The following is a 13461-nucleotide window of genomic DNA, read 5'->3' as shown; positions in this document are numbered from 1 at the left end:
CTTTGAATATGGCAATACTGTATACAAGAGCAGAATGCACTTTAAAATGTCAAATAACTGGGTATTACAATTCCACACAAAAGACCAGTGCCATCCTTCAACATTTCCAATTATACTAGGTGATATCTGCTGTAATTACAAATACCACTTTGATGTTTCACTCTAAACTTCAGATATTGCCATATTGCAAGGTGTGTGATGAACAGTTAATGACTAATTGACTAAAATATTTATGATTTAATTTGTTTTTCTTGAGATCCTACGAGATGTTCTTTGCTTCTCTGGACTCCCAGTTTAGCTCTCCCTGTTTTGCCACACTCTCAAGTTACTTTTTGCGAGAGCTTTAAAAAGAAGAGGAAGGAGGGAGTTGCTGGGTGGGGGAAGGGGTGGGGGAAGGGGCGGGGGGAGGGTTGGGGTTGGTTGTCATGGATTCCTTTCCATAGCAACCACCAAACTATTACAAAGCATTCAGGAATTTCCTCATATCAGCTGGATTATTGGAACCCCCTGGAGAACAGTTTTAATTTAAAACAAATAGTCATAATCATCTGGAGAGGGGGGAAGCATACCCCTCTGCAGTCAGAGTAGTAAAGTTGAGAAGAGGAAGTGTTTTTATATAAAAAAATAAGTGATTCTCTCTCTTGCTCTCTCATATGATGTATTTGCTCTTCTCTGGCTTTGTATTCCTGTTTTCTTAGTGCTGTTCTGAACCTTTCCTTCTGTTAATTTGCTCTGCCTAGGCATTTAATTCACATCTGGTAAAATTTGTGTCCCTTCTTTCTACTCTGTAGCTTATATAAAGTGCAGTTCTGCCCAGTTATTGTAATAATAATACAAAAAATCTACTCTGTCCAAACATTAGAACCAAAGCAGAAAAAGAGACCTGCACCTTTTTCAACTTCACTAACTGTATTCCCCCCACCCCCTAACTGAAATGAAACGCAAAACGCTAAGACTTCTGGAATATTAGGAAAGTGGAGGGTTCCATCTGTTCCATTTGTAATACTTTCTGTACTGTGACATCACACTCTGATTAAAGATATAATCTGTGAATTGCTTCAACCCAGGTGGTTAGTGAAGCACCCTGCTCTTTCTTTGTCAGTTTAGGCTGTCAGCACATCAGTGGAAATTTCATAATAAAAATGAAGGGTTTTCAAATTTGCTAATTAAAGCAATCAGTATTTCATTTTCTTTTGTGTGCCATGTCCTTTAAGAAAGTGTCCAGTGAGTTTATATATTGCTTTAGTTAATCAATAATTTAAGTGTTAAACTAACTGTTTAGTTTTTTTATATATAGTACTAGCCACAGGCTTGTTGTTTTACTTGTGATTATGTGACTCGTTATGTTTTGCTGGGTATTCTGCTGTTCTTTCATTAACCCTTGCCCACTATTTTGCTTCCTTGCAGAGTCTAGCATGCAGAATTCCGAGGGGGGATCCGATTCGGCGGCCACAGTAGCCCTGAGAACTTCGACCTCGGCACAGGCCCCTGTGGTGCAGCCAGTCCCCGCTTCCCAGCAGGTATGGTGAAGAGCCTGGGGACACCAGTTGCCCCAGAGCACCACAGCCCAGTACAACACTGAACAGCGCTTACCTCTGATGGAGACGTCACTGTTGTTGGCAAAGCTGATGGGTCTCTCACTGCAAGTCACTATGTACAATCTTGCCTGATAAATTCCCTAAATTGCATCTGGAGTGGGCTTGTGCTTCCTTTGTAAGAGCAGTGTCATGAAGGAGTTCAAGAGTCCTTCTTTTCTGTGGCATTTGTTTGTTAGTGGTCAGAATACATCTAGTTCCGCAGTTTATTTCATTTTAAAACTGCACAGAAAGATAGGGTAGGGAATGATTTATGCTGTTGAATGAATTCGATTTTGGACTTGGTCCAGAGAAGACTGTACTCGGAATCCACCACTTATCAATCGCACATTTCTAGATGGTTGGATTCCATTAGGACTGTGCAAGAAGTATCTGTTAGTTGAAAGTTCATCAGTCACTTAGGAGAGGTACCAAAGTTTTGATTTCATGTGGGCCTCCCTCGGTGCAGCGTTGGTGATATAGAATCTCATCGATAAGATCTCCAAATTTTATCAAATAAGGAGATAAGGAGTTTGCAGTGTTAGATGTAAACCCTCAGCAATCGCCTTTAAATCTAAAACCAACTGCTGACTCATAATGTGTTGACTCGTGAATGAGTTTCAGCCTCCAAAATGAAATTGCCAGTGTGCTGCCAATATTTTTCAAAGGCCGTTTATGTGCAAATGCGATGATAAAATAAAAAATTGTTATACGGGAATCAGTTTATACCAACCCTTGGCCATGAATCAGGCAGTCTATGTTGTCTATGCTGTTGTAAAGAAAATGTAATCTTCAAAATCCTCCTTTTAAGAGTAGCCTTCTGTAAGTTAATTGACTGAGTTTTATATTCCTCTGTAACCTATCAAAAGGTAGATGCACCCATTACAGATATATGTTTCTATTGGTGGCAGTTTTGGATTTATTTTTGCCAGGAATCTTAAAAAGAATTATGATGATGATTTATTATTAACATATCTTTGGCTGAAGCATATTCTCGACACATAAACTTTCCAAGTACTTCCGCAACGATGCGCAGAGCAAAGCAATTATCGCAAGTCTCCGAAGACATTATACTGAAACGTCTCATCCATTTTGTTTATTTCACAAAACCAGGCACCATTAACACTTGCTTGTAAGGGAAATATAGGAGTAATTTGCCTGCAGCCTCCAAAGAGCAAATAAAGAAAAACAAGAAAAAACTCACAATCTCATGCAGCTGAAAGCATATGGAATGGAAGGGAATAAGAAACTGAAATGCTTTATGTGGCGGGATGTTAACATGACATGCCACATCCTGCTTTTTAGATTAGAGTACACAAGATGACTTTCAAAGCTTTTTGCTCTAGGGCACAATTTTACTCCAAATAAATACCAGGTCTTCTTTACTTCTGATAATTTGCAGACTCACTGAATTTTTGGTCATGGTCCATGAATGCTGGAGCAAATTGTGTCCTGGACTGGTGGCCCATTCAGACTGGCGCTTTTGTGATGGTGCGCCTGTTTTCTCCACAGAGGGTGCTGGTGCAGGCCACAAGCTCGGCACAGAAGGGAGGCCAAGTGCAACAGCTTTCTGTACCCAGAGTGCAACAGGTCCCACAGCAGGTGAGGCTGCAGTACTGTGCATCTCACTCAGGCCCTGCTTCTCTCTGCAAGAAGAGTTCATGTAGCGCCTTTTACCTAGTCCCAGCATGGCACTTCAGCGGTTTCAAATGGTTAGGGCCGGGATTTCCTGAACTGATCCCTTTTGGTCCCCATTTTCATGTGCTTTTAGAGCTTGGTTATCCAATGTATCATTTAATTCAAGGTACATTTGGCTTAATTTGCTTTTACCTTTTTTGTTTTGTTTTGCATACCAAATTAAATGTTAAAGCAGTGGCCCCTCATGCAGGCACGTATTTGACTTTGAATGTGTACCGCAAAAAACTGACTAAGAATGCATTTGCTGCAAAGAGCATTAATTTATGTACAAGGATATTCAGTCAGTAGACCTAATGTGTTTCACAAACAAGTGTGAACTGGACAGTTACATAGCTCATAAGCCATCCCTATATAGGGCATTCACTGATGAACTATCAAATCGGTAAAGTTCCACGCAGTAAACAGATATTAGTTTAACAACTTAGTTTTGAAATATCCAATATGTAAAACTATATTAGTAGGCATTCTGAATTGTGCATGCAGACAGAATGGGAAACTAACCATAATATTGCATATAGTAACCTGCACGGCGTTGTATTTAACCCACAGAGGATTAATTGGTCAGATCTGCCCAAAATTGGGCCATCAATTACAAAGTATTAATTCACGGGGAAATGATTTGTGTGAGACTTGCGTTTTTAGCTGCGTAGCTGAGATTCTGCTGAAAAGAAACGTGTGGTTTTGTTTATATCATGTACTTCCTGGCTTTAGTAAGCCAGTGCGCAACTGCAGAACATGGGCATGGACCAATGGAATTACGTTATTATGGTCTGTCCTCAGCCTAGAGATTTTTTTACCCAATCATAGACCGTGATATCCCGGACAGCTATCCCGGCATGCATATTGTTCGCTGAAGATTCCTCCTGAGGGTTGTCAACGTCAATACATCATTTGAACTGGGTAAATGGCAATATAGTGGCACACTCGAGTGTTACTTGACCTGAAAAATTGACAGAAACATGAGCCACTGGGTTATGCTTGCTTTGTTGACAATACCAGCACCATCAAAAGTAATCATTCCATCTGGGTCTAGCACCTTGTTGTTTTTGACTACAGGTACCCTCTACGCACTGTATCTGAATCACAGCTTTTATCCTCCTATTTCTGCAACACCCAGGCACTTTCTTCCCCAGTTTGTATCAGTCACCTTCCTCTCAGTAGAAGCATAGGAACTCCTGCAACCCTTCATATAATACACTTATATTATAAGAGATGTGCGTGGCAGCCTGGCCTTTTGTACTCCACTTTGAGTCAATAATGAACCAGGGAGTGAAAAGATCAAATATACAATGACAATGGTGAGTCCAGACAAGATGTCATGCATAACGCAATATTTCCTCTTTTTCTGTGAAATTTGTCATGTCAAACTGACACATTGACAAGGTCAAAGCTCTTGCTGATTGATTTATAACTTCTGCCACAGCAACTTCTTTAATTATCCGTGTAACTATCAGAATTTGTCTCAACTAAATGTGGTTAATACCTAAAAGCTTGGCCGTTTTGTAGTTTTACAATACTATAAATCGTAAATAAATAATTCCCTAAATTTAATTAATTTACAGGTTCTGCCTGTGTTCTCTTTTCGCAAACAGCGAGCATATCCTTGCACCTACCTCATCATAGTTGATGAAATGTGTAGTTCAGTGAGAGAGTTCCAAAAGATAAATATTTTTTAACATATTAATCATAATACTTTTGATTTTGTATAGACTTGTAGAGAATACTTAATGTACAAATGTGCTATTCACCCAGCTTTGAAGTGTTTAAAAGATCTATTAGCTGGCTTTTGAGAATCCGCATTTTCTGACCATTTGCTCCCAGCTATGCTAACGAAACAATACATTCAAATTCCTTCAAACTGGATGAGCAGAATTAAAAAAGAAATCCATGGATTTATATGACTCTGGGTGAGTAAGCAATCCGATGCCAAAATACCAGTATCCCTTTAAGCACTTTTGAGAGCCTTAGCAGTGCATGGTGAATGAAAAGCTCCAAAAAAATTGTTTTCCCAAAAGCAAAAATCACACTAACTCTTTAACAATGTAAAGATTTATTTAGTTCGATCTCCTCTTGTGGGCTCGTGGAATGAATGAAAGAGCAGGGCAAGAAGCAGATTGTCACAATTGAAAAATAAATGACTATGAGAAACATTTTCGTATAAACACTTGAATATTCAAATGTTATTTGGATAGATGCTCTTCAAAACATTGCAAAGATCTGAATTTCCAGCACTGCCCCAGCACAGAAAATTAAAATTGACATTTGGCTACCTCAGAATGGGAATGGTCATTTGCATGATGTCAATTCCAAGCGGAAGGTGAAAGGACCCCTCGTGTGTGTGTGTGTGTGTGTGTGTGCGCGGGTGTATGCATGTGCACTCACAGCTTACAGGTGAGGAAAATATTTCCTGAGGTGCAGGAAAATATTGCATCCTGTTTTATGCTGCTATTGAACCTAAACATTCCAACTGGAATCCACCACTGAGTCAAAGCTGACCGCAAAATGATATACGACCGAATTCCTGTTAAGTTAAACTTGGAGTGATTGTTAGTGAACAATACTAAAACGGTAGACTGGATATATATATATATATATATATATATTTTTTTTTTTTTTTTTTTCTGTGGGAAAATGAATTGCCCACCTAATTTCCTATATAATCACCACTTAAACAACATTCTTAGTACTGGAAAATTCTGCACTAAAAGTGTTCTCCATTGCAGTTGACAGAAAAAAATTATTAATTTGACCCACAGATTGAGGCCAGTCTACAATTCCACACTATCTTCCTCAAATTATTAAGGTTAAGACTAAAATAAGGTAATTGCAATCTTGAATTACTTATTGAGGGACATTTTGATTCCTCTAACTTGGCAGACCCACAAAAACGTTGTCCTTGTTCTAGATGCTGCTCCATTTCCCCCCCTACTGTCAGTTAATTTTGGAAAAGGCAGAAGAAACCTATATTTTTTTTGTTAGGGTTTAAAATATAATAATGTTCCACATCTTATTTTGAAGAATTTCTTTTCACTATAAGCAAAGTACCATTTTGAATTGTCTAAGTGTGGCTAGGTCTTTTTTAGCATTATTGTTACTACAATTGTATGCTACAGAATTTACTATCTGGCATAGTGTGATCCAGCAGTAGCAGTGCCAAACTTGCATTTTGAAAAAAAAACAAAAACAAAAAAAAACAGGGGTTAATAATAAAATCCTTCTAGACTTTAAGAACACTTCAGTACTTCAGGCTGACTTTGTCGCTGCCCCCAAACCAAAGAAATGGGGCAAAGTTTAAAATGTGGATGTAGAATAAACTCAATAGACATGGCCTGCTGTTGAACTAATGCAAAAATTGATTTTAGATCACCGTTCCCTACCATCCTGCTTCTGTTTGGTAAAATTTGCAGTCTGTTGTTGATAAGCCTGTGTCAGCTGTGGGATTTTTCATGCTGTTGAGCATGGTTTTAGAATTTGCATGGAAAAAATTTACATATTCATAATACATCTCTGCAATCTGTGTATCATTATCGTTGTAGAAGAGCCTGCATTTCATAACACCTAAGAAGAATCCAAATATGTTATGGCAGCTATAATTCCAAGCTAAATTATGATTTTTCCTCTGATGGTGAACCATACTCCTCTCTACCTTGTTAACAATAAATTGTTTGGAACAGACTGCAATACATTGGCTTTCCCATTGTCCAAACTAATTCCTACTCCTGCAATGAGCTTGGGAACAGTAATATAAAACAATAAATTGAGTTTCTGAGGATTTACTACTGTTTTGGTATGTTATATTAACCTATAGTATCTTAGATTATGCCACAAATTCACAGCAATCCACAGTAACCATCTCTATATTTGGCCTCTATGTAAAATAAAGTACCTCAGTCAAGGGGATTGTATTTACAGGCCAACTAATAACCTGGACTCATTATTCACTTGATCAAGTGTTTTCAAGATATTGTCAACAAGCACGGCTGTTTCTTCCTTAATACCAAAGCTGACCAAGTAAATCTTGACTTAGTGTTCTGGTAGGCACTTTTCATGGGTCATGGCTAAGAAATGTGTTGTGGACGATGTAGACAATGAAAATATTGGTTTGGATGATGGCAATTAAGAGTGTAGTTCATAGACCTGTGTGTAGTGGATTACATTCATGTTCTTGTCTAAATCAAAAAGGATCAGTGGAATGAGAACCAAAAGCAGTTCCCTTTAGATCCAACATATTAAAGTTTAAATGGTAAAAGTTAAAAATACTGTTTTATTGAATTAGTATTTTACATTACAAAATAATAAAAACATTCAAAATTGTAATACTTTTGATTTAACATTTTTTAAAATCCATCTCTAAAAAACATTTCTAAAATCATTAAAATTCTAAATTAAATCATATTCAAAACAGTGAAAAAAGAACTCCACATTAATTAAGTGCATTAAATTAAAACATCAATGCAAAATAAACTCAAGTGAAAAATAACAAGAAAAACAACTCAATACAAAACAATCTGTTGCATTGAAATAAGATGGGAAATGCATTAGACAAAAAAAAGAAAAAAAATCACCAAAACCATCTAGGTAAAAGGTAAAAAGTTAAGTCATGACACCCTGATTACACATAAGAACATAAAGTTTACAAACGAGAGGAGGCCATTCGACCCATCATGCTCGTTTGGTGTCCATTAATAACTAAGTGATCCAAGGATACTATCCAGTCTGTTTTTAAATGTTCCCAAATTTTCAGCTTCAGCCACATTGCTGGGGAGTTTGTTCCTGGAATAAGTCTGGCTGCTCTCCTCTGAACTGCCTCTAGAGCAGCGATATCTTTCTTGAAGTGTGGAGCCCAGAACTGTACACAGTATCCAGATGACGTCTAAGCCCACATTGTTTGGATGGAGAAAGTGAGGTGTCTACATAGACTCCTAGATCTTTCTCATTACTTCATTATGCGTTACTTCATCTAGTTCTATTCCTCCCATAGTGTAATTATAGTGGATATTTTTGTTACCTGCATGAAATACCTTGCATTGTCCACATTGAATTTCATCTGCCAGGTGTCGGCCACACCTGAATATGATCTAATTCCCTTTGAATAACCTGTGCTGCCGAGATTGTATCTGCTGAGCCACCTATTTTAGTATCATCTGCAAATTTGACAAGTTTGCTAACTATCCCAGAGTCCAGATCATTAATATGGATTAGAAACAGCACAGGCCCTAATACTGATCCCTGTGGAACTCCACTAACAATCTCACTCCAGTTAGAAGCAACTCGTCTAATTGACACCCTCTGTTTCCTATACATCAACCAGTTCATAATTCATCTACTTACATTACCCAGAAAGCCTACAGCTTCCAATTTGAGGATCAGTCTTTATCAAAAACTTTTTGAAAATGTTTTCACATGATCTACAGCTGCAGGTGCATGTTCAAAAAATTCTAATAAATTAGTAAGACATGATCTGCCTCATCTAAACTGATGTTGACTATCTCCAAGAATATGGTGTTCAATAAGATGCTCCTCTATTTTCTGTCTAATCATTTTTTCCAACATTTTACAAGTAATGCAGGTGAGACTGGTCTGTAATTTCCTGGCTAAATTTTGTCCCCTTTCTTGTGGATTGGTATGACATTTGCTGTCTTCCAGTCAGTTGGCACATCCCCTGTTCTAAGTGTCTTCTGGAATATTTGAGTTTGTGGCCTTAAAATAATTTCCCTCATACATGACATATATAAATACCCACCGATCATGTAAGTACACAGATCAGTGCACATTTGTAAATCGCATTATAAATCACTGCAGCTGTGAATTCTGTGATTCAAGCAGCACTGGGCCAAAGTAGAACATTATGAAGGTGTGGATTTCATAAATACATGCTGGGAAGATAATTAGTGTTTTGGATAAAACTGATATGTTTAAGCTTTTGTAATGGAAGGAAGAAGTACATAAAACTCAGGAAATCTATTCCCAAGCAGGCAGTAAGCCAGAAGTCTTCAATACTTCCACCACTGGCTGTAGAAAGGACTGACACTCCTGGATAGGGGTGGTAGGTGAGGGTAGGTATATGATGGTGGGGGTGGGGAGGGAAGGGTTATTATGTTGTGGATTGTGATTGTGGAAGAAATGGTGATGGGGGAAAAAGCCAGCTGAAATCAACTTGCCGATCCAGTACAGTGGTATCTGCTTGTACTGTACAATACCTAATTCGACTGAAAGTTTGACGCTTTTCGGTCATTTTGGGCAGTGCGTGGGGTGGGTGAGATTCACACGGCTCCCTCTTATTGATGCCGTTCTATGGAGTGGAGTTACCATTAAGATTTGTCTGGTGTATCCTTCCTGAGAGATGGCTCTGTGTCGTTTGATTAGGAGTTGATATTTAACAGAGCTTCTAGCCTTTGATTCCCTGTAGGCCAGATCTAGATGTCAATATTATTATTATTTATTTATTTATTGGCAGATGCCCTTATCCATGGCGACTTACAAAATATAAGTGCATAATTCTAAATCTTTTTTTTTCTAATAGGTCCAGGGGGGAAATGTCTTTTGTATTCGTAATTGGGCTTCAGATACTATGCCACACACCTGCTGCCTCACCTGGGAATGGATTCCAATTATTTTCCCTCTTTGTTTCTTGTGTCTTTCACTTAGGTCCAGCAAGTGCAGCACGTCTACCCAGCACAGGTCCAGTATGTAGAAAGTGGGGATGCAGTCTACACCAATGGAGCCATGTAAGGAGCAATGTCTGATCTGTCTCTTCATAAAATTCTTGACGGACATACAATGACTAGAAAACCAAGCAAAATACTGAAGCAGTCACATAACCATTTGTAGCTTGTGGCTTGATAGAGAATGCAAGAGGGGTAAAATTGTACACATTCAGTTTTACCTAGCTCAATTAATATGGCAGTATTTCCCTAATTCCACACAACATGCATTATGTGGCAAATTTTAAATTTAGATGATTCAGTGGCCACAGAGTGCGCTGTGAAGGCATAAAAAAGGGAAATGTCTTAATTTTTTCCTGCATTCCCATTGCCAGGGTATTTCTATTCAGCACCTATTTATGTTTTCTAATTGTCTTTTCATTAATCTGTTGCTAATTAGGAGGTAATTTAAAGTTCATTAAAATCCTTGGAAAAACAAATCTAGCATTGTACTGGACTTTCAGCTAGACAGAGCAAATTATTAAGAATAAATCCTTAATGCAGGTGTAGGCGGAGGGCTCTAGATAGTCTTTTAGCTCCAAGCTTTTATTGCTTAAATCTCTGGTAAGACGTATGTATGTAAACTACACAATTAACAATTAACTAATTTCATGTTGAACAGCAGTGGATGAAATAGCACTTCTTCTGAAATAGCACAATCCAGTTGAAGAAAAATCTGGTAACTGTAGTTATTGGTACACTAGAATAGTTTTTAAACTTCTGTATTTTTCCGTTATAAAATTGTTTACTAGTTTCATATTCTGTTACTGCCCTACCAAGACTGGTAGTGACCTGTGTGGAATTCTGATCCTGTTTTCTATAAAGCAGTTATGTTCACTTTTTTTTTTTTTCCTTCTTCATAAAGGACTTCTCCGCTTAAAACTAACATGCTGTGCAATTTGTTTTGTCTTTGCTGAGGGTTATACATTTGTGTCCAGTATGCTTCTCTGTTCTTGGCTCTGTTTGTAATTTGTAACATAGTCTGACAGTCTGGGTTCTAGTAACTTCTTAATAGTTCTGAAATATCAACCCAGGGGTACCATAAGGGGAAACATTTGTGTGTTGCACCTATGGCATATCAGTGGTCAAAAGGCCATGCAATGTTATGAGTACTGTACTTCCTGCTAACAAAAGGAGAAGTGTTTACAGAAACTGTTTTTGGCTGGGGTATGTACAACATTTGTGAACTAATCCAGGCAAAAACAAAGTGAAAATTATAATAAGTACCTTTTCCAAAACAAGTGTCTTAGAGGGGAACTCCACCGAAATCTCTCAGGTTAGAAACCTATGATGTGGAGTGAGTTTTTCATGTCTAGCTCATTCTATGTACCAGAAATCGGAGATCGAGAAATATGCCATGATGTCACGGGAGTGCTAATTCTGGAGTTGCTTTGCTGGAAGTCAATGGAGAAAATCATAAAAGTCACGAAAATCATAAAAAAAAAAAAGGAAAAAATACATCTTATGCACATTCGATGGCCCCATTACCCTATTTTTCCAAAAGATCTGTTGCTTTGGTTTGTAGCCATAAAAAGTTAATTTCACCACCCAGAACTGTCACTATTATTTTACATTATTTTATTCCAGGCACTACCTTGTAGGCTACAGTGGAGTGTGAACTGCACACGTGCATTTTTCAATGGAGAATCCCCTTGGACCCCCGTGACATATATGGCATATTTTTTTATCTCTGATTTCTGGTACATAGAATGAGCTGGACATGAAAAACTCACTCCACAGAATGTTTCTAAGAAGCTATGGATTTTTGGTGTAGTTCCCCTTTTAAGTAGTTGAGAGTAACCATCTCCCCCACCCCTCTCTCTCTCTTTCCCAATTTTTCTTTCTCTCTCTCTGTCAGTCGCACAGCTTACTCCTATACACCTGATGCCCAGCTTTACAACCAGGGCAGTGGGGGACCTTACTTTGACTCGCAGGCAGGGGGTGCTCAGGTCACCACCGTGGTGTCCTCAGCCAGTGGTGTGGCCCCCCATGGCATGGTGGGAATCGCTATGGATGTGGGTGGCAGCCAGATCATCTCCAGTGGCAACACCTACCTCATCCATGGCGGCGGCATGGAGGGCAACCGGCACCACGCCTCCCACACGTCCCGCTCCTCCTCTGCAATGGTACGTTGCATTTCTTTTACATTGAATGATTTGTCAAAATTTTCAGATCATATTTAGTTTTATTATTTGAACTTAATCACAGTAGGCTAAAGACCTTAAGCACGGCTAAAACATAATTTTCATAGTGTAAGACAGATTTTGGTTAGTTGTAAAGGGTGGGGGGTGTGGTGGATGGGGTTTGATCTAATTTCTTTATATTCTTTGGAACATGAAATTCCAGCGCAAAGCACTGTTCGTAAGAAAAGATTCGAGGAAAAGAAAAAGCCATGCTCAGTCTTGAACTGATTAAAACTTAAAGAACTGTCCCGGGCATCACAATTTTCAGATCTTCTCTCACTGCTGCAAAGGATTCCAGATTCCAGCACCCGTTAAAGAAAGCAGTACTTAAACTCCAGCAGAGAGCTAAAACACTATGAAAAACACGTTTGCAATGGTACTTTCAGTCCTATACATGTGCCGGGTGAAAGATTGGGAGTATAACATATAAAAAAATAACTGCATATGCTACTGTGCAAATTAAGTCTACCTTGCAACTGTGTCGGTGATGTGCACAGCTGAGCACAGTGTTTTAAATTCACAGAGATCCTGGGGTTTTGTGTTCACCCCAGATGATAGCAGTGCAAGCCAAATGGGGGTCTGCTTTAAATAATGCAGTACTGCCTTGTTTAATCATTTTTCACAGCCACTTGAGCCTCCCATAAAACAAAGCCGTGCTTGTGGCTCATTACCATTTTGCATCATGCCCTGAGAAGTTTTTAAATTTGGAAGGTTGCCTGAAGGAAGTTTTGACCACTACTTCTTTCCCCGGGCTTCTGTTTTTCTGTGCTAGGGACAGGAGCTGAAGGACACCTTGGCTCTAACACTACTTAGTTGCAAAGCGAACCCTTCTTTGGTGGTTAACAAGGGGTTGTAGCTTATAGTTTCATATGTGTAAAAATAAATCAAAACAAAATAAGGAAGTGACAAGGCATTAATGACAGGAAAAAGTGATCTGAAGTTGTCGTTTGGGGTGAAAATGCATTTCGGCAAGAAACGGTGAGTGTGCGTGGGGAATGTTAATGAATTGTGCTTTGTTTTTAGGGTTGCAGAGGAAACAAGATGCATGCTTTTCCAAAACGAACGGGAAATTTTGCAGACTCATTCCCATTGAACCTGTAGCAACCTGTTGTCCCTTTTTTTTCTGTAGCACATTTGCATAAATTAGAGTAGAAGACAAGGAAGGCCTTCAGTCGCCAGCTTAACCCTATGAGTACCCTAATTTGCATGTTTTTTGTCAAGCAATGATTCATTCAAACGCAATACAGACAGAGTTTAATGGATATAGAGAATCTGGCTGCAGCTAACAGTCTTATTTCCTTT

At 38.7% G+C, this 13461-nt stretch overlaps 1 protein-coding gene across 4 annotated transcripts in view; it reads left to right on the top strand.

Moving 5' to 3' along the window:
- Positions 1 to 13461, top strand: part of rfx2 (regulatory factor X, 2 (influences HLA class II expression)) — a 58151-nt gene that overhangs the window by 26185 nt on the left and 18505 nt on the right. For 2 of the 4 annotated variants that reach the window (XM_066695641.1, XM_066695640.1), the window contains exons 2-5: positions 1408 to 1520; positions 3087 to 3176; positions 9921 to 10000; positions 11835 to 12102. In XM_066695641.1, the coding sequence (XP_066551738.1) occupies positions 1416 to 1520; positions 3087 to 3176; positions 9921 to 10000; positions 11835 to 12102 (543 nt within the window). In that variant the 5' untranslated portion in view covers positions 1408 to 1415. The remainder of the gene's footprint in view (positions 1 to 1407; positions 1521 to 3086; positions 3177 to 9920; positions 10001 to 11834; positions 12103 to 13461) is intronic. The other 2 variants (XM_066695643.1, XM_066695642.1) reach the window with 1 other exon arrangement.

The sequence above is a fragment of the Amia ocellicauda genome, chromosome 22, assembly GCF_036373705.1.
Source record: "Amia ocellicauda isolate fAmiCal2 chromosome 22, fAmiCal2.hap1, whole genome shotgun sequence".
Classification (NCBI taxonomy): Eukaryota; Metazoa; Chordata; class Actinopteri; order Amiiformes; family Amiidae; genus Amia; species Amia ocellicauda.
Note: the sequence above shows the minus strand (reverse complement) of the source record. Positions and strands in the feature narration are given on the sequence as shown.